Source organism: Spermophilus citellus (assembly GCF_964194105.1).
Source record: "Spermophilus citellus genome assembly, chromosome: 6".
Taxonomy (NCBI): domain Eukaryota; kingdom Metazoa; phylum Chordata; class Mammalia; order Rodentia; family Sciuridae; genus Spermophilus; species Spermophilus citellus.
The window spans coordinates 20,792,596-20,818,178 of NC_138187.1; the positions used below are offsets into that span (position 1 = coordinate 20,792,596).

At 51.1% G+C, this 25,583-nt stretch overlaps 3 protein-coding genes across 3 annotated transcripts in view; 1 reads left to right on the forward strand and 2 right to left on the reverse strand.

Moving 5' to 3' along the window:
• Nucleotides 1-299: 299 nt before the first annotated feature.
• LOC308651757 (SAGA-associated factor 29-like) lies at nucleotides 300-1,006 on the forward strand. The gene is made up of 3 exons (XM_081299227.1): nucleotides 300-424; nucleotides 492-638; nucleotides 879-1,006. Exons 1-3 carry the CDS (start codon nucleotides 345-347, stop codon nucleotides 916-918), a joined length of 267 nt encoding a protein of 88 aa, XP_081155353.1. The 5' UTR covers nucleotides 300-344; the 3' UTR covers nucleotides 919-1,006.
• A 1,071-nt stretch (nucleotides 1,007-2,077) lies between these two features.
• On the reverse strand, nucleotides 2,078-4,571 carry LOC308651758 (sulfotransferase 1A1-like). The gene is made up of 7 exons (XM_081299228.1): nucleotides 4,327-4,571; nucleotides 4,094-4,219; nucleotides 3,913-4,010; nucleotides 3,275-3,401; nucleotides 3,092-3,186; nucleotides 2,446-2,626; nucleotides 2,078-2,323 (listed from the first exon to the last, which is right to left on the reverse strand). The coding sequence occupies exons 1-7, from the start codon at nucleotides 4,472-4,474 to the stop codon at nucleotides 2,211-2,213; spliced, it is 888 nt and encodes a 295-aa protein (XP_081155354.1). The 5' UTR covers nucleotides 4,475-4,571; the 3' UTR covers nucleotides 2,078-2,210.
• Nucleotides 4,572-14,747: 10,176 nt separating this feature from the next.
• The window catches only part of LOC308651752 (sulfotransferase 1A1-like), a gene marked incomplete at its 3' end in the record, with an annotated part of 235,386 nt that continues 224,550 nt past the window's right edge, over nucleotides 14,748-25,583 (reverse strand). The window contains exons 2-8 of the mRNA XM_081299222.1: nucleotides 16,860-17,050; nucleotides 16,627-16,752; nucleotides 16,448-16,545; nucleotides 15,811-15,937; nucleotides 15,628-15,722; nucleotides 14,982-15,162; nucleotides 14,748-14,860 (exon numbers count right to left, since the gene is read on the reverse strand). Of these exons, the coding sequence (XP_081155348.1) occupies nucleotides 14,748-14,860; nucleotides 14,982-15,162; nucleotides 15,628-15,722; nucleotides 15,811-15,937; nucleotides 16,448-16,545; nucleotides 16,627-16,752; nucleotides 16,860-17,007 (888 nt within the window). The 5' untranslated portion in view covers nucleotides 17,008-17,050. The remainder of the gene's footprint in view (nucleotides 14,861-14,981; nucleotides 15,163-15,627; nucleotides 15,723-15,810; nucleotides 15,938-16,447; nucleotides 16,546-16,626; nucleotides 16,753-16,859; nucleotides 17,051-25,583) is intronic.

Genomic DNA, 25,583 nt, shown 5'->3' on the forward strand with positions numbered 1-25,583 from the left:
GCCCAGGTCAGGAGACAGAGGTGACTGCACCTCCAAAACACCCTTTGGAAACTTTCTAGCTCCTCCCCTCAAGGGTGACAACTGTCCCCACACCTCATCACCCTGGCAGTTTAGCTTGTCAGGGTCCCAACTTGGACATCTCGTGGATGGACAGCGAAGGGGCTGGACCCTTGGTGGAAACTGGGGAGGTGGGGGCTCCCTGCTGAGCTCCTCTGACAGCACAGGGCAGGGTGCCGGGGGTCTCAGGCGAGGTGCACCTCCCTGGGGCCTCAAGGGTGCACGTCCGACCCACAGCGGCCAAAATTGCGGGTTTGTATAATGCCTCGGAGCCACCTTGTAAGATTATGCGCAGAGGGGTGCTGATGACCTTGCTGCAGCAGTCGGCCATGACCCTGCCCCTGTGGATCGGGAAGCCTGGTGACAAGTGAGGGTGGCAGCCAGCAGGGGGGGCCTGGTGTCCAGGCCCAGACTAATGCTCCTTCCACTCACAGGCCCCCACCCCTCTGTGGAGCCATTCCAGCCTCAGGGGACTATGTGGCCAAGCCTGGAGACAAGGTGGCTGCGCGGGTCAAGGCTGTGGATGGGGATGAGCAGTGGATCCTGGCAGAGGTGGTCAGTTACAGCCATGCCACCAACAAGTGAGTGGACACTCATCCCGCTGAACCTTGCTCACCACACCCTCTTCCGCTGGCATTGTTCAGCCTGTGTGCACAGTGGGAGAAGAGCTTCCCCGAGGGCACCTGGGCAGGAGGTGTGGGAGGCACTGGGCTCCTCGGGCCACTTTCCCACTCTCCATCTCCCCCTCCTCCTCTTTCTGGCTCCCTGGCTCTCAGTGGGCACCTGGCTACACCCGGTGTCCTCCTTCCGTTCCCCCACAGGTATGAGGTAGACGACATTGATGAAGAAGGCAAAGAGTGAGTGTCCAGCTGGGAATGGGTGGCCAGGCTCCTGGCAAGTGATCCACTGGGCTGTCTTAAGCCACCGTTGCATGATCCAAGCCACCCAGTGGACAGCCAACCCAGAGATGGACCCCGAGGCCTTATCCATAGGGGCAGCTGGTATTGACTCAGTATCTCCAGACCACCTGCTTCCACCATGTCCTGATCCACACATCCCACAGCAGGTAAGGCAGCTTCCACAGAGAGGAATTTCGTCACAACCAGACCCCAGACAGGGCATGGGGTCATCTTTCAATTCCTTCTCTTTTCTGCTCTCATGGCCTCACAGCTTCAAGGACCTGCCTCTACCTTGTGAATCCCTCCTGCCCAGCCTGAGCCTGAGCCTACCCCCAGAGAGCAGGCCGCTCTGCCCTCCTGTCCTTCCTCATCTGGGCAGTCAGACTACAGCAAGCTGGGTGCACGGGCCCAGACCTCCTGACTCTCGCTTTCACCCCTCCAGCTGATGCTGACCCATGTGAAACGGGTCACATGTAACCTGATGCAGGCTGAATGCTCTTCCCCCTGGGCCTTCAGGACACCTGCCTGCTGCCCTTTGGGTTGCTTTATCTTCTTAACTCAGGGGTCCTGAGTGGTAACAGACCCCTTGTCATTCTAGCATGACCCTTTGAGGATGGTGTCTCACCCCTCCTCTCACTGCATTTTGACTTCTGCCCTAGGCCACCTTCACTGAGGACCAGCTCTGGAGCAACAGGGAGTGGGAAGAGGACCTGGACCCCTTGACTTCAGAGGGGAAGGTGAGGCCTGGAGGTGCCTGGAACTCTCAGGGTTCCTGCTGGTCCAGGGCTCCAGGCCAAGAGGAGGCTGGCCTTTCCTGGAAGCCTCTGACCAGTGCCTCCTGTCTGCATCCTACAGGTCTCGGGTGAAAACTCCATTGTGTTTGAAGACATCGCCTACGCAGATGGCTGCTCCCCCTCCCTCAATGTGGCCCAGAGGTAACTGGTGGCTTGTAAAGAGTCCCCCAAAAGTGAAGCAGGCTAGGAGACTAGAGGGAGGAGGCAACAGAGGACCTTACAGGATCCAACGTCCTTCCTCTTCTCTCATGTCTCCTGGGCCTTCCCTCTGCACACCCTCTTTCCCACCCAGGAAGGGCACATGGTCCTGGCAGGCTGCCGGGCAGAGGGCCCTACTTGGTCCCAGTGGGATTTAGTTAGTGTCAGGTGGCCTCCTGTTGGACACATCATATTTTATTCCTGAGGTCATAGGTCAGGCTTGTGCCCATGCTCCCCCTGCAGTGGCTCCCCATGACACCACTTAGAGCTGGTAGCGGAAGTTGAGCTTGTAGCCTGCCATCTTCTTAGCATAGTGTGCATCAAAGCGCTCATTCTGGGCTACAGTGAAGGCAGATTTCCAGTCCCCCACAATGCCTGGGGAGGGAAAAAAGAGGCTGAGTCCCCACCCACACAGGTGGCCCCAGGTGGCTCAGGGCAAGCTCTGGCAGCTGCTTCAACCCTCCCTTCTGCAGCCACCCACCCTGGCCAGCACCCACCTTTCCTCATGAAGGGAGAAATGTCGTGGTCCATGAGCTCAGTCGGAAGGGTACTGTAGTTAGCCATGGGATTCTTCTTCATCTCCTTGAAGGATGTGTGCTGGATGATGTGATCCACAGTCTCCTCTGACACGGAATGCCCCAGAAACTCCAGGATCTTTCTAATCTCACTTTTGGGGTTCTGAAGCAAGGCACAGGCTCTTCAGAGGGGCTTGGATTTCTTAAGGAGGATACACAACAGAAATCCCCTCTCTGGTGTCCCGAGGGATCTGGCCCTTCCACTTGGAAACCTCTCAGCCCCAGCTGCTTCACTCTGGGCCTGTTTCCCTAGACCCACTCCTTTTAGGGTCCAGGACTGAGCCCTGCTTGGTGTCTTATGAGACAGGGCAAGGAAAGTCTTTTTTCAGGAAACAGGCCCCAGGGTTGGCAGAGCCCCGGGCATGTGCAGCTGAGCCAGGTGCTAGGAGATGAGGGCTGTGCTGGGTCTGAGCTGGGCTGGCTCTGTGGTTCCATGCCAGGAAGGCAGTGTGGGCAACCCTGGGCGGGGTGGGCCTGCCAAAGGGGAGGGTCCTGGACCTTGTCAGGAACCCTGAGGTTCCAGTCCCCTGGGTGGGACATGGAAGGAAGCAGTGGCAGGCAGTCTCACCTCCTTCAGGTCTTCATAGAAGAGGTAGAGCACAGGGTGGGTGCGGCTCAGCTCCCACCACTCCTGCACGTGCTGGTACCACGACCCATAGGACACTGGGGAAGGGGACCAGCAGGGTATAGTATGAGTTTTAGGTGGGCTTCCTAAACTCCAGCCCTCTCCTTCCTCCAGATTGGGGCCCACCTTGTCCATCCATGAACTTCTCCAGGAAGCTGTCCCAGGTGCCAGGGTCAGGGTGCACCTTGGCCATTTTGTAGAAGTTGTAATAGGAGACAGCCACGTCCTTTGCATTGCGGGCAACATAGATCACCTGCAAGGACAGACGACACCCACTGCCAGCTACACCACCCCACGCACACACCCCAGGACTGCCTCCCTCCTGCCTGCCTGGCCCCCTCACAGCACCCCTGTGGGAGGTCCCCTCTTGGCTTGATGAGGGAACATGCTGAGGCCTTGAGGCTGACTTGCTGGAGACCTAAGGGATGGCTACGGCAGCTGGGATCTGAACTCAGCTTTGATGGGAGACTCCTGGCTGGTCCCTGGAGCCATACTTCATCCTAACCTGACCCCTGGGATTCCACCACACACCCAGATGGAGAACAAGGCAGGCAGGGGACCCTCTAGCCCCTCTGTGAGCCTCTGAGCACCAGGCTCCCCTGCCCTCGGGTCTGCACTGAAGGGTCTTGCTCTCCTCACGTCTTGGCCCCACCACAGTGAGGGCACATGGCCCTCCCACTTGTGCAGAGACAAAGCTTGAAGAGACTTTTCCTGCAGAACAGGACCAAAGCTGGAATGGCCTAGTGGCCTCCACTGCCACTCACCTTGACCTTCTGATCCAGCAGACTCTGGGGAATCAGGTCCAGGGGCAAGTGTGTCTTAATGAGCCGAGGGGCGGGTGTATCTTTCAAAGTTTCCAGACCTAAGGTGCAGGCAGCAGATTGATGAGATGGAGCCCAGAGTGACCTTCTTTAAGATCTTTTGCCCCTGGATTCTGCCACACACCTGTTGGGACCCCTGAAACTTTGAACTCAAGGAAGGGTACACGCATGTAAATGGGTGCCCGGTGACACTTCCCTAGGTCACCACCCTGATAGATCATCTCCAGTATCTCGCTCAACCAAGTGGTGCCTGGAAAGAGAGAGAAGCAGACATGAGCAGGATGGAGGGCTGGGCCCTGGAGACTAAGGTGGGGACTGCCGCCCCATTGGGGGAGCAGGGTGACCCTCCTCACTTACCAGACTTGGGGTAGGTGCTGATGAGCACATCATCGGGCCAAGCCTGGAAGCTCTGAAGTGGCCCCACCATCTCTGCAAAGTACTTGATGAGCGGGACCCCCTTCACCTTGACCAGTGGAGGGCGGGAGGTGTCCTGGACCAGCTCCATGCTGCTGAGTCAGGGGCCAGCGCCTGCTCTGCTTCTCTGAATCCTTTCACAAAACAGCATTTGCTGGATTGTTGCTTTGAGATAAGGACACTGAGGCTGCAGGGCGTCCTGTGACTTGCCCAGCTTTTCTAAACTACTAAGTGGGGAGCTGGGATTGGAAAGAAGGTCTAACTTCAGTGCTGTGGTTCACAGCTCAGGCTGCACCTTCTGATTACTTGCAGAACATGTCCCCTGTGCCTTCCCACAGCCCAGAACATTGTTAGCAATATCAGGGGTTAGAGTCCAGATACACAGATTTGGAAGCTCTCCCAGTGATTCTAGTGATTTCTTCAGCAGTTGAGAAATTCCTGCAGGCTCTGCCTGTTCCTTTTTGTTTGTTTTTCGTTTGTTTTGTATTGTCTGTGGTGCTGAGGGTGGAACCCAGGGTCTCTTGCATGTCAGTCAAGTCCTCTCCCACCGGCCGTGCACTAGCTGCCCTGCCCATCCTAACTCTTAACATGCAGCTCATTGCTCTTCCTCCCCTGCTGAGACACAGCCCCAGTGGGCTCATCTCTGATGTTCCCCTCTCTGGGCCCTTCACATCTGGAAACACCTCAGGCCAGCCAGGCCTGGGATCCCACTTGCCCACCAAGCTCCATCTTGGCTCCAGGACCAATGGGACTGATTGAGCAGTTGAACTTGGCTGGTCCTGAGGGCCTAGTCAGTTGAATGAGCATATGAATGAGCAAAACTGATCACTCAGAAAAAGAGGGGAAGGGGACTCGGGCCAGGCTGGAGTTGTCTATTGAGATGGGTGGTCCATGGGAAAAGAACTGGGAGGTAGAATCCTAGTCAAGGGGTCAAATAGGTGCCCGATCAAGTGAAAGGAGCACCTCGAAGATGTTGGAGCAGGAGCTGGGCAGGGACCCAGGCTTGTGTCCTCCTGGGCACACAGGGGATTGGTGGAGGTGTGGAGTGGGTACTGCAGAGCTGTTTTCTGTGGGTCCACAGTGGGGCGGGTGAGGAGCCAGTCCTGGGAATGGCTATCCTCTGGGAGGAAGGTGGGGTTTGGGAATGGGTACATCAGGGTTAGCATCCTTATCATTCAGCTGGATCCAGGCACACATCTGTCTTAAAATCCAACCTGTGGGTTTAACCTACAGGAAACAACAGAACTGAAATGAAGAGAAAGAGCCCAAGGGTCAGATGGTCCCTCAGCTCTGATCTGGCTCCTGCAGGGCTCCCCAAACTTTGTCCCTGCAGCGAAGGTTAACAGATGGCTTTTTCTAACAGATCACGTCAAGGGAGGGGAGGGGAAAATGGGGTACAGGGCCACTCACCTTCCTGCTGGCTCCAGTTTGGTCTCAAGGCACCCAGGGCTCAGGGCAGAGCAGCCTCAGGCATTTCTGGAACTGCAGGCTCTGAGAGCAGGGCAGGTCCAGAGTGCTGAGTGGGCAGGGTGAAGGGATGGGGGCGGAGCTGAGCAAGGAAGGCTTTTTGCCACACTTTTTCTTTTTCTAGGAAAACTGTTTTTGAGGCAACAGGACAGGATCGAAAAAGGATGTTGGAACCTCATAGTTCTGGGAGGGGGCCCTGCCTCATGGATCCTGAGTGACCTCAGGGGCACCATTCATGGCTGTTGAATGGGTCCACAGGTGCTTCTTTCCCTGGGCTTTCAGGGCCTCCAGAGACAGACACGAAGAGGCTGGGTCACAAGAGCCACAGGGCTCCATGTAAGGGAGCTCCCCAGCTCCTCCTCAGCCTTTTCTCTTATTGTTTGTATTAAAATCCAGTCTCCCTGAGCACTGGAGGTCAGGGGGCTCTGAGTCATGGGTGTCAGTCTCCTGAGCCTTCCCAGAATAGTGTGTCTTCAGAGGTAAGCTGGGGAACGGGATTCAGAAGGGATAGGTAGGGGGATGCTGGACACATGTTTGGGCCAGTGGCCCCTCCTCACACCTCTTTCTCCCCGTCCCATGTCCCAGCAAACAACAGAAGGTACCATTGCTCAAAACTCATTTTTCTTCCAGTAACTGGGATTGAGCCTAGTGGCTCTAACCATTGAGCCACATACCCCGTCCTGTTACAAACTTTTTTCTCATGGGACAGGGTCTCACCAAGTAGCTTATGGTCTTGATAAGTCCTGAGGCTGGCTTTGAACTTTTGATCCTCCTGCCTCAGCCTCCTGAGCCACTGGGTTTATAGCATGTACCACCAGGTCTGTCTCACTACTCCTAATTGTACTCAATAAAAGCTGTCCAGCTTCTGGTAGAGGGGAGAGGGGACAGAAAAGCAGGGGCAGGGATAGGGAGGTGGAGGGTCAGGTATGCAGTGTTCCCATGGAGACAAGATGTGGTCACATGCAGCCTAGAGGATAGAGGCAGCTAGGGAGGATGTGCCAGAATTACCCCTTACCTCTTCTCATTCCCAGCCATCCTCTTCCTCCTCAGTGCCCACCTGGCACAGCCAGATCAGGACTCCCCAAAGCAGTGAGTTCTCACAGCTGCCAAGGGTGCCGTTGGTAGGAGATGATACAGAGTCAGGCTTCTCAAGTCCCCTGCAGCCCTGGCCCTGGGGGCTTGGGGCTCAGCTGCCCCAGCCTGGACTAGACCACTGGGCCCGAATCCCCAGAGCTAGTCCAGGCTTGGAAAGAGGACAGCACTCACCTAGGACATTGGCCCTCATGGCAGAAGCTGCTCTGGCTCTTCCTGAAGGAACTCCTCTGCAGATCACATGGGCCCTAGAGGAAATCCTCAGTGAGGGTCAGACTTCATCCCATCAGAGGTGGCAGGCAGGGAAAGGAAGACAGGAGCAACTCACGTGTACTGAGAAGTAGAAGCCAGATCTCCATCTGTTAATTTGTTAAGTATTATTCGACCATATTCTTTCTGCTCTCCTGTTTTTTGAGTTTTTTTTTTTTTGGGGGGGGGGTGGTATTTGGTATTTAACCCAGGGTCACTTTACCACTGAGCTACATACTCAGCCTTTATTATTTTTAATTTTTTATCTATCATTTATTTATTTTTGATACCAGGGATTGAACTCAAGGGCACTTAACCACTGAACTAAATCCCCAGACCTTTTTAATATTTTATTTAGAGACAAGTTCTCACTGAGTTGCTGAGGGCCTTGCTAAATTGCTGAGGCTGGTTTCGAACTTATGATCCTTCTACCTCAGCCTCCTGAGCCACTTGGATTACAGGCTTGTTCCACCTCACCAGGCTTATTTTTTATTTTGATGCAAGGTTTCATAAAGTTGCTGAGGCTGTACTCCAACTGCCCATCCTCCTGCATTAATCTTCCAAATTGCTGGGATTACAGGTGAGTGCCACCACACCTGGCTACTCTCTTCTGAAACCGTGAATATAAACTTCCTTCCTGGAGTCTACTGTGAAGAGTGGGGGAGCTGATCAAAAGAAAAAATATCTATATATATTGTAAAAAAAAATCTAAATTTATATTTATAATAAATAATATTTGTATTTTAAAATATATACATTTATATATAATAATATGAATATCATATATAACATTACATATCACTTATTAAATATTACATCTTATATTATAACATATAACATGTATTAATATTTTATATATAGTCTATATAATACATTATAACACATATGTATTAGGGTTCTCTAGGGGAACAGAATCAACAGGAAGTATGATTATCAACAAGGGATTTATCAGTTTGGCTTATGCAACCAGAAGCTGGATAGTCCACAATGGCCTTCTGCAGGCTGGAGAGCTGGAAGAACCAGTAGCTGCATATTCATCGAGGCAGAGGCCCCAGAACACGATGGAAACAGGTGCTACCCTAGACAAGACCGACTGCATCTGGAAACTCCCTGGAGAAACACTGGCAGAGTTTGCTTTGCAAGAGTGAAGAAGCCAGAGTCCAATATCCTCAGATGATCAAAGCAGCAATTAAGAGCCCTTTCAAGAAGAATGGATCTTGCCTCTGCTGCTGCTTCCTTGTTCTCCCAACTTTCATTGCGTCCAAGCCCCCATCCTATTGGATGTGTTGCCCACACTTAGGGAGGGTCTCCACTTTAGTTGGCTATCCCACATGCCAATCACCCTAGACACACTCTCATTGACACACCCAGAAGTTTCTCTTTTTCAAAAAAATTTTTTTTAGTTGTGGACAGACGTAATACCTTTATTTTATTTATTAGTTTTTATGTGGTACTGAGGATCGAACCTAGTGCCTCAGACATGCTAGGCAAACACTCTACCAACTGAGCTACAACCCCAGCCCACCCAGAAGCTTCTTAATCATCAGCATCTTTTAACCCAATTAAGTTGACAATTAAAATTAACCATTGAAAGAATCCTCCACAGAAGACACTTCGCTGGGGAGAATTCCAATTTTATTGCAAAAGGCTGTGTGTTTATATAGATCTAAGGAGAGATGGCAGGGCTTAGATAAATGGCAGGCCACCCGTTTATTGGCAAGTTCTTGTATCAGTTCTGGAGCCCAGGAATTAGTTCTTATTGGGGCTAAGGTTCCTCGCCAGCGAGATTTGTAATTGGCGCCGGTGGGAGAGTTCAATCCATGGGAACTTTTTGCGCCAGTGAAAAAAAAGGGGAAAGTAGGAAGAGAAGGTCGTTAGGCGCCATGTTGGGGTTTTTCTCTGGGGTGTGGCTGCCGATATACTTTTCCCAACATTCCTCCCTTTTTGTTTTCTTAGAAACTGGGGCGTGGTTGGTCAGATCTGGCTGCTTCCTGCTGTGTGGGGGCGGCGTGGGGCCTAGAAGGGGAAGTGGAGGAATGTTCAGGGGGCAGGTCTGGGGATATCATGGCAGCCAGAAATAAAACCCAGTGACTATAGACAGCTACTTCAGTAGGGGTAAAGTCTATGAAGGTTCCCTGAAGCCACAATTTGTTGATGGCATCGAACCAGTCCTGGTTGGAGGAGATTGTTAGTATCAGCCACTGGTCCTGTAACAGAGACTCTAGGAAATACTGGAAGCATTATTTGACATGGCGTCACCAGCACCTGAAGAAGATCAGAGCAAACAAAAACAGGATGAAGATAAAAATTAAAGCAAAGATCAGTTTTCGGCAGAAGTTCCATGTTGGGGGACTGATAGAGAAGAGGCCAAGGGCCATGAGGAGGCTTAAAAGGACATAAAGGCTCAAGAATCCAGGGTGGCAGATTAAGAGGTTCTCCGGGCTCGTTGTCTCCTGCTGTCCGATGTCCGTTGCATTCCATCGTGCCTGGTAGTGAGCTTCAGCAATGAGTGAGCTGTTCTCTTGAAGATGTTGGGGGCTCATCGGTCATCAGAGGCTGGTAGTGCCTAAGCAGAATCTGGTTGAAGGTTTGATTAGAAATTTTCTGTAATTGGGTTTGAAGGAACTTCATTATGCAGGGCAAGAGGGCGCAAAAAAGGAGCATCCCAATAAGGGGCCCCAAGAGAGGTAGCAAGTATGTGGCGAGAGAGGATTGGAAGAACCCCGTTATGGGATTAGAGGAGGTGGGTTTGAGCAATTGGGTCAATAATTCTTGTAATTTAATAACATTTTTTCTATTAGACCAGATTCATTAATATAATAACAACATTCTTCCCTGAGGAAATAAGCAAGTACCTCCCTTTTCCACTGTTAGAAGGTCAATTTGGGATATGCTCGATTCTCATAGCGAGGCTTATCTAGAAAGCGTTTTTTTTGCATGAATTATAAGGGCATCTGCCATAGGTGTCAGGTCAGTGCTTACAGGATTCCTCAGTTTGGTCTGCTATGAAGCATAGCATTGCTGAACATAAGTTGGATGAGGTGGCCCAGTTGAATCCAGTAACATTAAGGGCCCAATTACAGCCAGTGAATGGGCAATCGTCTTGACCCATAAACTGAGAGTGGGTGGTGCCTTCCTGTTGCCATGTCGCTTGGATGTAGAAGCTCCATCTGTGGGTTGGGATAGAAGCTTGAGAGAGATTAATGATTAGCAACAGGAGAGGTTGGCGAGAAACTTTGAGTTTGGTGGGCCCCAGCATGGTGGAAATATGACTGTATGGGGTCCCGTCCAGCGAGGTTTCAATGACTGAGAATGTAGCTCTCGAAGTAAGACTGCATCACCCGGTTGAAGAGGGTCCGATTCAATTCCTGGTTGTGCTGGAACAGAAATAACAGACGGTGCAGGAAGACACGGGTCTGTGTGTTCTCTTAGGAGTTTGTATAGAAACATGAGCTAGGGCAGGTAGGACACAAGGGGAGGAGGAGTGACAGGAAAGCTTTAGTTGATTAAGAAAGGCGCCCATAGAACAGCTCAAAGGGGCTAAGGCCTGAGGGGGCTCAAGGGGTTTCCCGAATTTGGGTGAGGGCCAATGGCAAAAGATTGGGCCAGGACAGTCTGAGTTCAATAGCAAGTTTAGTGAGATGATCCTGGAGAATGCTGTTAGGCCTCTAAACCTTACTCGAGGATTGGGGTCAGTGGGGGATGTGGAGCCTCTAAGTGCTGTTAAGGCCTTTGGAAACTAGTTGAACAACATGAGAAGTGAAGGCTGGACCATTGTCTGACTGGATGGAGGCAGGAAGTTTGAACCTAAGAATGATCTGCTCAATGAGGATGGAGGCGACAGTGTCAGCAGTTTCCGATGGTGTCAGCAGTTTTCCTGGAGGTAGGGAAGGCTTCTATCCAACTGTAAGAGAGTGCTATCCCCAAATTACAAACAGTTAAATCCTGTGTCAAGGCCTGACTGAAGAGGTAGGGACTGTCCCTGAAGCCTTGGGGTAGGCCTGTCTATGTCAGCTGTTGAAACCTAAAGAATGTAAGGTCTTCCCGTGTGAAGGCAAAGAGGTAATAAGAGTCAGGATGCAGAGGCACTGTAAGGAAGCCAGCTTTAAGATCCAGGACAGTAAAGTTAGTGGTGAAAAAGCGGGGGAGGGTATGAGTAAGAAAAGTGTGAGGGTTGGAAACCACTGAGTGGATGGGAATAACTGCCTCGTTAATTAGGCGGAGGTCCTGGACTAAGTGATAGGCTCCGGAGGGTTTGCGCCCCAGCAATATAGGAGTATTACAGGGGGAGTCAGTAAGGATTGGGAGTCCCTGGGCCAGCAACCAGTCTATAATGGGTTTAAATCCCTCCCTATGGGTTTTGGAGATAGGAAATTGGGAACACAAGGAAGATTAGTTTGGTGTTTCAGCTGGGTATGGACTGGCTTGTGGTGGGAGGCTATAACCAGCATGGAGATATCAGAGAGGGTAAGAATTAGAGGAGATGGGTGGTGGTATTCTTGGGGTGTAATTGGAGGTTGGCTCCTAATAATTGGAGAAAATCTCTGCCTAGGAGAGGAACTGACAGGATGGAATGACCAGAAGAGTGAGTGAATGGGTGTCCCTCCAGGGCACAGGCCAGCTTTACAGTTCTGTTTGGGGAGAAGGGTTTGTCATCAATCCCCAAAACTGAGACCTGGGAAGGAAACAGAGGCCTAGAATGGGCAGGCAAGACAGAATAGGTAGTCCCCGTGTCCACAAGGAAGCTTATGGACTTACCCACTGCCTGGAGCACTACCCTGGGCTCGGAGAGGGCGATGGAGGGTCTTTGAATCTGGGCTTCTTCAGTCTTCTGCGAACCCCAAAAGTTCAGGAGAAGGGACTGCCTGACCGGTCATACCCCTGCATAGAGGTGCCAAGGAAGGGCCAGCCATGGGGCAGTCACTCTTCCAATGTCCTGTCTGGTTACAGGTGGGGCATGGCCTGGAAGGAGGCCATGGGTTTGGGCATTGGCAAGCCCAGTGACCTTCGCATCCACATTTGAGGCAAGCCTCTGGTGGAGAGGAATGCTGGTTCCTCCGAAAAGCCCTCATTTGAGCTATAAGCCTCAGGGCTGCTGCCAAGGCTTGGGTTTGGGGCGTTACCTTTTTCTGCAATGGAGCCTGCTTTAAAGGCCATTTTCACCAGATCTCAGATAGGGGTCTGAGGGCCCTCCTTAGCTCATTTGAGTTTTTCCTAATATCATAGGCCAATTGAGTAATGAAATGGGTTGCTAACACTGTAGCCCTGGTGGGAGACTCAAGATCCAGCTTAGTGTATTTGGTTAGGGTCTCTGTAAGGCGGTTGAGAAATAAGGCTGGATTTTCATCAGGATTCTGGGAAAGATCTTGAAATGAGAATGGGATGTGTATTCGAATGATCCCTTCAGCACCAGCTACTTCCCTGAGAGGACAAAGGAACTATGGGTTATCTGATAAGAGGGATCCCTGGGACTGGGTGTGGGTGCTGACAGAGAAGAGAGGCATGAGTAGGGGGAGGGGAAAGGACTTATCAGTAGAAGAGGTGAGCAGAGTGGGGGAGGAGGCTCGGAGGGATCTGGAGATCCCACCCATTGCAGCCGGTTGGGATCCATCCTGCCTGCCTGTTGGAACTGGGGAGGCAAGAGGGAGGCACAAGCGAGTCCAGGGCTCGCGCAAAAGCTGCCGTGCACAAAAGCTGCCATGGCGCAATGAAGGTGAAGGACGGCGGCTTGCCCGCCAGCTGAGGTGGGATCCCGAGGCCTCTCCAGGCCACCGAGGGCACACTACCCACCCATTTCGCCCACCGCACCAGGAAGGTGGAGCACCAGTGCACATGTCTGGCGGCCAGGCAGACTGGAAGCTTGCAGAGAGGGCCGCGGGCGGTGGGCAGCTGAGGACAGGAAGAAGAAGGAGGGGAGGGGGATGTCTCCGCGGAGGAAGAGGAGGGGAAGTGCGCAGGCAGGGCCAATGCAGCAGGGAGGGGGAGGGGAGGCAGACGTGGTACCACTGGGAGGGATTGCAGACATGAAGAGTGGAGGGAAGGGCACAGAGGGAAGGTTGGGAGCAGAGAGCAGAGGGTAGGACGGGAAGACCTGGGAATCCCCTTCCATGCTTCCAGACGCCAGCAATAGTTTAAAAGGTCCTGGAGGAGATTTGGATCTAATGAGCCTTCTGGAGGCCAATGATTGCCATTATCCAGAGGATATGTAGGCCAATCTTGGGTACAGAATTTGATCAGGAGTTTGAGGTAGACGACATTGATGAAGAAGGCAAAGAGTGGGAATGGGTGGCCAGACTCCTGGCAAGTGATCCACTGGGCTGCCTTAAGCCACCAGTGCATGATCCAAGCCACCCAGTGGACAGCCAACCCAGAGATGGACCTGGAGGCCTTATCCAGAGGGGCAGCTGGTGTTGACTCAGTATCTCCAACCCCCTGTTCCACCCAGTCCTGATCCACACATCCCACAGCAGGTAAGGCAGCTTCCACGGAGAGGACTTTCATCACCTCCGGACCCCAGACAGGACCTGGGGTCATCTTCCAATTCCTTCTCTTTTCTGCTCTCATGGCCTCACAGCTTCAAGGACCTGCCTCTACCTTGTGAATCCCTCCTGCCCAGCCTGAGCCTGAGCCTGCCCCCAGGAGCAGGCTGCTCTGCCCTCCTGTCCTTCATCATCTGGGCAGTCAGAGTACCGTGAGCTGGGTGCATGTGCCCAGACCTCCTGACTCTCCCTTTCACCCCTCTTGCTGACGCTGACCCATGTGAAACGGGTCACATGTAACTTGATGCAGGCTGAATGCTCTTCCCCCTGGGCCTTCAGGACACCTGCCTGCTGCCCTCTGTGTTTTCTTTATCTTCTTAACTCAGGGGTCCTGAGTGGCAACAGACCCCTTGTCATTCTAGCATGACCCTTTGAGGATGGAGTCTCATCCTTCCTCTCCCTGCGGTTGGTCTTCTGCCCTAGGCCACCTTCACTGAGGACCAGCTCTGGAGCAACAGGGAGTGGGAAGGGGACTTGGACCCCTTGACTTCAGAGGAAAGGTGAGGCCTGGAGGTGCCTGGAACTCTCAGGGTTCCTGCTGGTCCAGGGCTCCAGGCCAAGAGGAGGCTGGCCTTTCCTGGAAGCCTCTGACCAGTGCCTCCTGTCTGCATCCTACAGGTCTCGGGTGAAAACTCCATTCTGTTTGAAGACATCGCCTACGCAGATGGTTGCTCCCCCTCCCTCAATGTGGCCCAGAGGTAACTGGTGGCTTGTAAAGAGTCCCCCCAAAGTGAAGCAGGCTAGGAGACTAGAGGGAGGAGGCAACAGAGGACCTTACAGGATCCAACGTCCTTCCTCTTCTCTCATGTCTCCTGGGCCTTCCCTCTGCACACCCTCTTTCCCACCCAGGAAGGGCACATGGTCCTGGCAGGCTGCCGGGCAGAGGGCCCTACTTGGTCCCAGTGGGATTTAGTTAGTGTCAGGTGGCCTCTTGTTGGACACATCATATTTTATTCCTGAGGTCACAGGTCAGGCATGTGCCCATGCTCCCCCTGCAGTGGCCCCCCACGACACCACTCAGAGCTGGCAGCGGAAGTTGAGCTTGTAGCCTGCCATCTTCTTAGCATAGTGTGCATCAAAGCGCTCATTCTGGGCCACAGTGAAGGCAGATTTCCAGTCCCCCACGATGCCTGGGGAGGGAAAAAAGGGGCTGAGTTCCCCCCACACAGGTGGCCCCATGTGGCTCAGGGCAGGATCTGGCAGCTGATTCCACCCTCCCTTCTGCAGCCACCCCCCCTGGCCAGCACCCACCTTTCCTCATGAAGGGAGAAATGTTGTGGTCCATGAACTCAGTTGGTATGGTGGTGTAGTTAGCCATGGGATTCTTCTTCATCTCCTTGAAGGATGTGTGCTGGATGATGTGATCCACGGTCTCCTCTGACACGGAATGCCCCAGAAACTCCAGGATCTTTCTAATCTCACTTTTGGGGTTCTGAAGCAAGGCACAGGCTCTTCAGAGGGGCTTGGATTTCTTAAGGAGGATACACAACAGAAATCCCCTCTCTGGTGTCCCGAGGGAGGTGGCCCTTCCACTTGGAAACCTCTCAGCCCCAGCTGTTTCACTCTGGGCCTGTTTCCCTAGACCCACTCCTTTTAGGGTTCAGGACTGAGCCCTGCTTGGTGTCTTATGAGACAGGGCAAGGAAAGTCTTTTTTCAGGAAATAGGCCCCAGGGTTGGCAGAGCCCCGGGCATGTGCAGCTGAGCCAGGTGCTAGGAGATGAGGGCTGTGCTGGGTCTGAGCTGTGCTGGCTCTGTGGTTCCATGCCAGGAAGGCAGTGTGGGCAACCCTGGGCAGGGTGGGCCTGCCAAAGGGGAGGGTCCTGGACCTTGTCAGGAACCCTGAGGTTCCAGTCCCCTGGGTGGGACATGGAAGGAAGCAGTGGCAGGCAGTCTCACCTCCTTCAGGTCTTCATAGAAGAGGTAGAGCACAGGGTGGGTGCGGCTCAGCTCCCACCACTCCTGCACGTGCTGGTACCACGACCCATAGGACACTGGGGAAGGGGACCAGCAGGGTATAGTATGAGTTTTAGGTGGGCTTCCTAAACTCCAGCCCTCTCCTTCCTCCAGATTGGGGCCCACCTTGTCCATCCATGAACTTCTCCAGGAAGCTGTCCCAGGTGCCAGGGTCAGGGTGCACCTTGGCCATTTTGTAGAAGTTGTAATAGGAGACAGCCACGTCCTTTGCATTGCGGGCAACATAGATCACCTGCAGGGACAGACGACACCCCCTGCCAGTACACCACCCCACGCACACACCCCAGGACTGCCTCCCTCCTGCCTGCCTGGCCCCCTCACAGGACCCCTGTGGGGGGTTCCCTCTCAGCTTGACAAGGGAACACTCTGAGGCCTTGAGGCTGACTTTCTGGAGACCTCAGGGATGGCTTCGGCAGCTGGGATCTGAACTCAGCTTTGATGGGAGACTCCTGGCTGGTCCCTGGAGCCATACTTCATCCTAATCTGACCCCTGGGATTCCACCACACACCCAGATGGAGAACAAGGCAGGCAGGGGACCCTCCAGCCCCTCTGTGAGCCTCTGAGCACCAGGCTCCCCTGCCCTCGGGTCTGCACTGAAGGGTCTTGCTCTCCTCACGTCTTGGCCCCACCACAGTGAGGGCAGGTGGCCCTCCCACTTGTGCAGAGACAAAGCTTGAAGAGACTTTCCCTGCAGAACAGGACCAAAGCTGGAATGGCCTAGTGGCCTCCACTGCCACTCACCTTGACCTTCTGATCCAGCAGACTCTGGGGAATCAGGCCCAGGGGCAAGTGTGTCTTGAGGAGCCGAGGGGCGGGTGTATCTTTCAAAGTTTCCAGACCTAAGGTGTTGGCAGGGGAACTTGTGGTGAGCTGGAGCCCCGTTTTCCTAATACTACCTGCCCCAGCTCCCTCCTACTCACCTGAGGTAACCCCTGGGCCTTTGAACTCAAGGAAGGGTACGCGTATGTAAATGGGTGCCCGGCGACACTTCTCTAGGTCACCACCCTGATAGATCATCTCCAGTATCTCGCTCAACCAAGTGGTGCCTGGAAAGAGAGAGAAGCAGACATGAGTAGGATGGAGGGCTGGGCCCTGGTGACCAAGGTGGGGACTGCAGCCCCAGTGGGGGAGCAGGGTGACCCTCCTCACTTACCAGACTTGGGGTAGGTGCTGATGAGCACATCATCGGGCCAAGCCTGGAAGCTCTGAAGTGGCCCCACCATCTCTGCAAAGTACTTGATGAGCGGGACCCCCTTCACCTTGACCAGTGGAGGGCGGGAGGTGTCCTGGACCAGCTCCATGCTGCTGAGTCAGGGGCCAGCGCCTGCTCTGCTTCTCTGAATCCTTTCACAAAACAGCATTTGCTGGATTGTTGCTTTGAGATAAGGACACTGAGGCTGCAGGGCGTCCTGTGACTTGCCCAGCTTTTCTAAACTACTAAGTGGGGAGCTGGGATTGGAAAGAAGGTCTAACTCCAGTGCTGTGGTTCACAGCTCAGGCTGCACCTTCTGATTACTTGCAGAACATGTCCCCTGTGCCTTCCCACAGCCCAGAACATTGTTAGCAATATCAGGGGTTAGAGTCCAGATACACAGATTTGGAAGCTCTCCCAGTGATTCTAGTGATTTCTTCAGCAGTTGAGAAATTCCTGCAGGCTCTGCCTGTTCCTTTTTGTTTGTTTTTCGTTTGTTTTGTATTGTCTGTGGTGCTGAGGGTGGAACCCAGGGTCTCTTGCATGTCAGTCAAGTCCTCTCCCACCGGCCGTGCACTAGCTGCCCTGCCCATCCTAACTCTTAACATGCAGCTCATTGCTCTTCCTCCCCTGCTGAGACACAGCCCCAGTGGGCTCATCTCTGATGTTCCCCTCTCTGGGCCCTTCACATCTGGAAACACCTCAGGCCAGCCAGGCCTGGGATCCCACTTGCCCACCAAGCTCCATCTTGGCTCCAGGACCAATGGGACTGATTGAGCAGTTGAACTTGGCTGGTCCTGAGGGCCTAGTCAGTTGAATGAGCATATGAATGAGCAAAACTGATCACTCAGAAAAAGAGGGGAAGGGGACTCGGGCCAGGCTGGAGTTGTCTATTGAGATGGGTGGTCCATGGGAAAAGAACTGGGAGGTAGAATCCTAGTCAAGGGGTCAAATAGGTGCCCGATCAAGTGAAAGGAGCACCTCGAAGATGTTGGAGCAGGAGCTGGGCAGGGACCCAGGCTTGTGTCCTCCTGGGCACACAGGGGATTGGTGGAGGTGTGGAGTGGGTACTGCAGAGCTGTTTTCTGTGGGTCCACAGTGGGGCGGGTGAGGAGCCAGTCCTGGGAATGGCTATCCTCTGGGAGGAAGGTGGGGTTTGGGAATGGGTACATCAGGGTTAGCATCCTTATCATTCAGCTGGATCCAGGCACACATCTGTCTTAAAATCCAACCTGTGGGTTTAACCTACAGGAAACAACAGAACTGAAATGAAGAGAAAGAGCCCAAGGGTCAGATGGTCCCTCAGCTCTGATCTGGCTCCTGCAGGGCTCCCCAAACTTTGTCCCTGCAGCGAAGGTTAACAGATGGCTTTTTCTAACAGATCACGTCAAGGGAGGGGAGGGGAAAATGGGGTACAGGGCCACTCACCTTCCTGCTGGCTCCAGTTTGGTCTCAAGGCACCCAGGGCTCAGGGCAGAGCAGCCTCAGGCATTTCTGGAACTGCAGGCTCTGAGGGCAGGGCAGGTCCAGAGTGCTGAGTGGGCAGGGCGAAGGGATGGGGGCGGAACAGAGCAAGGAAGGCTGTTTTGAGGCAGCATGGGATAGGAAAGAAAAATTATGTCGGAGCCTAATAGTTCTAGGAAGAAGTGAGTCCCTGCTTCATGGCTCCTGAGTGACCTCAGGGGCACCACTCATGGCTGTTGAATGGGCCCACAGGTGCTTCTTTCCCTGTGCTTTCAGGGCCTCCAGAGACAGACACGAAGAGGCTGGGTCACAAGAGCCACAGGGCTCCATGTAAGGGAGCTCCCCAGCTCCTCCTCGGCCTTTTCTCTTATTGTTTTTATTAAAATGCAGTCTCCCTGGGCACTGGAGGTCAGGGGGCTCTGAGTCATGGGTGTCAGTCTCCTGAGCCTTCCCAGAATAGTGTGTCCTCAGAGGTAAGCTGGGGAACGGGATTCAGAAGGGATAGGTAGGGGGATGCTGGACACATGTTTGGGCCAGTGGCCCCTCCTCACACCTCTTTCTCCCCGTCCCATGTCCCAGCAAACAACAGAAGGTACCATTGCTCAAAACTCATTTTTCTTCCAGTAACTGGGATTGAGCCTAGTGGCTCTAACCATTGAGCCACATACCCCGTCCTGTTACAAACTTTTTTCTCATGGGACAGGGTCTCACCAAGTAGCTTATGGTCTTGATAAGTCCTGAGGCTGGCTTTGAACTTTTGATCCTCCTGCCTCAGTCTCCTGAGCCACTGGGTTTATAGCGTGTACCACCAGGTCTGTCTCACTACTCCTAATTGTACTCAATAAAAGCTGTCCAGCTTCTGGTAGAGGGGAGAGGGGACAGAAAAGCAGGGGCAGGGTTAGGGAGGTGGAGGGTCAGGTATGCAGTGTTCCCATGGAGACAAGATGTGGTCACATGCAGCCTAGAGGATAGAGGCAGCTAGGGAGGATGTGCCAGAATTACCCCTTACCTCTTCTCATTCCCAGCCATCCTCTTCCTCCTCAGTGCTCACCTGGCACACTCAGATCAGGTCACCCCAAAATAGTGACTTCACACAATAATCAAGAGTGCAGCTGGTAGGAGATGATACAGAGTCAGGCTTCTCAAGCTCCCTGTAGCCCTGGCCCTGGGGTCTAAGGACTCAGCTGCCCCAGCCTGGACTGGACCACTGGGCTCCTCTCCCCAGAGCTAGTCCAGGCTTGGAAAGAGGACAGCACTCACCTAGGACATTGGCCCTCATGGCAGAAGCTGCTCTGGCTCTTCCTGAAGGAACTCCTCTGCAGATCACATGGGCCCTAGAGGAAATCCTCAGTGAGGGTCAGACTTCATCCCATCAGAGGTGGCAGGCAGGGAAAGGAAGACAGGAGCAACTCACGTGTACTGAGAAGTAGAAGCCAGATCTCCATCTGTTAATTTGTTAAGTATTATTCGACCATATTCTCTCTGCTATCCTGTTTTTTGAGTTTTTTTTTTGGGCGGGTGGTATTTGGTATTTAACCCAGGGTCACTTTACCACTGAGCTACATACTCAGCCTTTATTATTTTTAATTTTTTATCTATCATTTATTTATTTTTGATACCAGGGATTGAACTCAAGGGCACTTAACCACTGAACTAAATCCCCAGACCTTTTTAATATTTTATTTAGAGACAAGTTCTCACTGAGTTGCTGAGGGCCTTGCTAAATTGCCGAGGCTGGTTTCGAACTTATGATCCTTCTACCTCAGCCTCCTGAGCCACTTGGATTACAGGCTTGTTCCACCTCACCAGGCTTATTTTTTATTTTGATACAAGGTTTCACAAAGTTGCTGAGGCTGTACTCCAACTTTCCATCCTCCTGCATTAGCCTCCCAAGTTGCTGGGATTACAGGTGAGTGCCACCACACCTGGCTACTCTCTTCTGAAACAGTGAACATAAACTGCCTTCCTGGAGTCTACTGTGAAGAGTGGGGGAGCTGATCACAAGAAAAAAATATCTATATATATTGTAAAAAAAAATCTAAATTTATATTTATAATATTTATATTTTAAAATATATACATTTATATATAATATATATGAATATCATATATAACATTACATATCACTTACTATATATTACATTTTATAGTATAACATATAACATATATTAATATTTATATATAGTATATATAATATACAACAATACAATACATTATAACACACATGTATTAAGGTTCTCTAGAGGAGCAGAATCAACAGGAAGTATGATTATAAACAAGAGATTTATCAGGTTGGCTTATGCGACCAGAAGCTGGATAGTCCACAATGGCCATCCATAGGCTGGAGAGCTGGAAGAACCAGTAGCTGTGCACTTCAAGAGGCAGAAGTCCCAGAACAAGATGGATACTGGTGCTACCCTAGACCAAGACCGGCTGCTTCTGGAAATTCCCTGGAGAAACACTGCCAGAGTTTGGCTTTGGAAGAGTGAAGAAGTGAGGATCCAATATCCTCAGATGATCAAAGCAGCAAGTAAGAACCCATTCGAGAACAATCGAGCTTGCCTCTGCTGCTGCTTCCTTGTTCTTCCAACTTTCATTCCATCCAAGCCCCCAACCTATTGGGTGTGCTACCCACAATTAGGGAGGATCTCCACTTCAGTTGGCTATCTCACATGCCAATCACCCTAGACACACCCTCATTGACACACCCAGAAACTTCTCTTTAAAATTTTTTTTTAAGTTGTGGACAGACATAATACCTTTATTTTATTTATTAGTTTTTATGTGGTGCTGAGGATCAAACCTAATCCCATGCTAGGCAAACACTCTACCAACTGAACTACAACCCCAGCGCCCCCAGAAGCTTCTTAATCATCAGCATATTTTAATCCAATGAAGTTGACAATTCAAATTAACCATTACAATATAATACATTTTATGAATATATAAACAATTATATTTTATAATATAATACATATTATATTACATTATAAATATAAATACCATATATAGCATATAAATACCATATATAGCATATAAATATATATTATGATACATATTATATATAGTAGTATATATAGTTTATATTCTTTATATATATAAATATAAATATATAATATGAAACAAAAATACATAAGGGCAACATTGAGCCAATCGCTGAAGTGTGTACCTGCATTCCCAGAGATGAGACGTGGACTCAGGATGACCACATGTTCTTGGTCAGCCTGGCTAATTGGACAAGACTCTGTCAAAATAACAACAGAAACAAGTGTTGGCATGTAGTGTTGTGGTGTGAACTGATCAACACAATAAGTTACTAATACTGGTTGTGTAAAGCAATTGCTGTGGTTAAACTACCTGATCACTTGTAACAGTCCCCTCCTTGCTGGAGCGACAAGCACGGAGTCACTATGGCTCTATGAGCAAACAGATGTGGCTGAAGTTACTCCATCTCAGCTATTCCAGACTCCACCTTAGTTTTTCTGTTATTGCCCCCATGAAGAGACAGCTGCAGGACCCACTTCTGAGAAAACAAAATGAGAGCTGTTTTCTGCTAAATTAAAAAATATATATTATCCTCTGTACTTTGTACCCCACAAAATGTACTTGAACCCAGGATGTACAACCACACTGTGCCTGAACCCAGGATGTGGTTGTCTGATGGCTCTGCTAACTGCTTTTTTCAGCCCTTGTACCCTTTTTGCTTGCAATTCACAGATTCCATAGGATGTGGTTTTTCTTCCTTAAATATTGGAAACATGGACAGCCTGGCACACTTCTGTCAAAAGGATGTTTGGGCATGGCAGAAGCGTCCCTGGCCAGGTAATTAAGCTCTCTAATTTGTTTCAAATTCAGTCTTTGAGCATTTTCTGAGCGGTCTCCCTATAACAGTAGCTCAGTGATACAGTGCCCCACATTCTATCCTCAGTATCAAAATAAGCACATAAATTGGGGAAGCAGGCCAACTACAAGGAAGAGCTATAGTTTTGGATGGAGCCAGGGAAGACCTCCACAAGAGGGTGGCACACGGTCAACTCTGAAGGTCTAGGAAAGAGCCTTTCACACAAGAGAAAGGGCAAAGGAACTGTTAATAGTGGTGGGTCTGAGGACCTGCAAGTACTACCCTTCCCAGGTTAGAAGTGGGGACAGAGCAGCTCAAAGGTGTGAACTGCCTGGTCTCTCAACAAATACATTGAACCCAGATCATGGGAACCCTAGCTCCCCCATCCTAATTGGGGTGGATCTCACCTGCATCAAGTATCGCAGGCATAGCAGAAATCTTTGCCCAGCTTCCTTGCTGTCTCCATGGGGTTCCACTTAACAATTCCAGATGCTGGGCTGTGCCAGAAGCAATGTGCAGAGATTTCCCCCCCACCCACCGGGCCATAGTTCTATGCCCATGCATGACTCCAAGAGGGACAGGAGGAGTGTGAGTGCAGTCAGGCCCACTCAAACTGACCAGGAAGAACAATAACATTGGGATAGCTGAAGCAGGGGACAATTCCTGGGCCCACGGTTAGGCAGTTGATCCTAAGGGCGGCCACTGCAGACCCTAAGGCCTGCATGAGTCTCCACCCCACCAGCGCCCAACTAGGAGAGAATCCCTAACCATCACTGGCCTCCAGGCCCATCTAGAGCCTCCTCACAAGGGCTTCAAGCCCAGGCTCCAGGCTTTACCACATTGCAGGCTTGTCTTATTGCACTTACCAACCTTAGGCCCTGAGTGCAATTTCCCCGTGGTGGGACCCTTCCCTACCTGCCTAGAGTTGCACAGGGTTGACCTCCCTTTAGGATAGACCCTCCCATATATCTATTACAGCCCCCCTTCCAATATAAAATATAATCTGCCCTTTGCCCCCAAAGAGCCTGAGGCCTCCCAAAGCCATCCTGTCTGAAGGAAGACCCTCACCTTCCTACCAAGGCCTTCTCCCTTTGGTCTACTGGATCCCCCACCCCTTTCTTGCCACTAGGGGGGTTGACAGTGAACCCCACGCAGTTGCAGACCCTATGCCCAGGATTCAGGTAGTAGAGAAGGTAGATGCCTAAGACACAGCCCGGCTTTGCTTCGCCTCCCAGAGGCCCATAGGGACTTTGTGTGCCAGGGGTGTTAGAAATAAAGACGGACGTGCCACAAGAAATCAAACTGTGCTGGAAAGTGGGTGGCCTAGGCATTCACGTCTGACAAAAGGGAATGCCACCGAATCTGGCTAGGAGGCACAGCGCCGGCTCATATACCCAACGGCCTTCCTGATTGGAAGACTCAATGGTACAACCCTTGGGATTGGCTAATATTAAAATCGGGGCGGGCAAAAGGGAAAAGGCATAATTAAAATGGTCACAACTGAACTCCTTAAGACTGATATTATATTTTGAAAATGGACCACAAGACTTTCTATTTCTCACATGGGCTGAAGCTGGGGGTGAGTTTCTGTGTCCTAGGGCCCCTGGATCAGGGAGTGGGAGGGCACCTGGAACCGAAAGATGCTTGCTTCAAAAATCTCCTCGGAGGCCCCAGCAGGGCCAGCTCTTTCATCTTCTCCCGGCCAAAGGAGCTAGGTGCCAAAACGCTGCCCTGGGACTCAGGTAGGCTACCAGCACCAACCAATGGGCGTGCGTTTAGGCAGGGTTCCTTGTCACACAGACTCTGATTGGCTAACGCATGGTCAGTGCGTAACCCTTGTCTGTTGGATCCCCCACCCCACCCCTGCCCCACCCAGCCATCAACTGAGGACTTGAACTGCAAAGTTGCTGATGCCTTGCTGTGGGTGTAAGAAGATGTCCTAGTGGAAGTAACTCCAGGAAAGATTGAATGCAGGCCATCCCAGATTCCAGACTCTACTTTTTAAGGTAACTTGGTGAGGAGTGGTTATGGGGAGGTATGTCATGTAGGAATGACACCAGTCCAGTAATCTCACGGCGGTTTCTGGTAGACTGGTTAATCCCGGGATCCCTGGGCAGACTTGGTCTTCATCATCTGATCAATAGATAGTGATAAGAAGTCCCTTAAATTATAGGTTTCTCGAAATATGTTGTCTCCCTTCATCAATGTATTGAATATTTAATTAAAAGTGCACAGGTAGATTTACAGGTTTCCCAGGAATTGGGAGTAACAGGCCTGGAAGAAAGACAGTCATAGAGAGTGACAGGCTGGAAAAGTATGCAGGATTTCTGAATTAAAATCCTATTTTTTGGTCCTTCATTTATGTCTGCATTCTATCTTTTTATTATTTCTCCTATACTACCTCTTCTCACCCACATGCCGACATTTATCCCTTTATCTGAAGAGGCAACTAGGAACAAGGTCTGTCTTCTCTGACTGCTTCTGGCTGACAAGGAACCATGAGCCTGCTTAGCCAGGGATGGAAAGTCCTGTCCTGAATGATCTTAAGGTGACATAGAAAGGCCAGAATGTGTTGGCTGTGGAATCATCATTCTTTGATAACCTGGGCATGTGAGATATTAGCCCACCACAGCAACAGATCGAATAACAAAGAAGTATTGCTATGTAGAATATAAAGGCTAATAAGAAGAAAAAGCTGTTCTAGAACAAGATGTTCCAGAAAACCCAGAGGTTAGGAAGTCATTGAAACTTTGGGCAGAATCAGACAACTTATTACTTTGAAAGTCAAGGTCTTGTACCAGACACAGTTCCAGACTTATCAGGGGTAACACAACATTCCACTGTAATGATGGCACCTGTTCCTTCTGGTACTGCAGGTGATACATCCAGGGCCATTTGATCTTGTAAGATGAGCTTTCTCATCACTTTCATCTCATTGCTCAATAGTGAAATGTTCTGAGAGGGTTTTTTTGTGTATATTTGCTAGAGAGCTTGATATGCCATATTACATCTGCAAGCCCTGTTTGGGGACTAGAGATAAGCCAGATGATCACTCCAGTGAAAGACTGCTTGTTCTCACCAATGCTGTAGGTTTGGGAAGTTGGCTGGAGAATCTATAGTGTTAATTCACATGCCTGTACCCAAGGATATCCTCATGCTTATTATCCAGCCTGGAGATAACCATGGCCAAAGATGGGTATCATGTAGTCATTAGGTGCCATTTGTCACTGGCCATCTAATTCTGTCCTCCACTTCCAATGGGTGGCAAGCCTATAAGTCTCTTTCAGTGTAGTCCTAAAATGACAGTTTTCTATAGGAATCCATCCTGTTTTACCTAGGGAACTACTCCAGGGATAGACTGCTTTCTTTGTTCCTAATAGT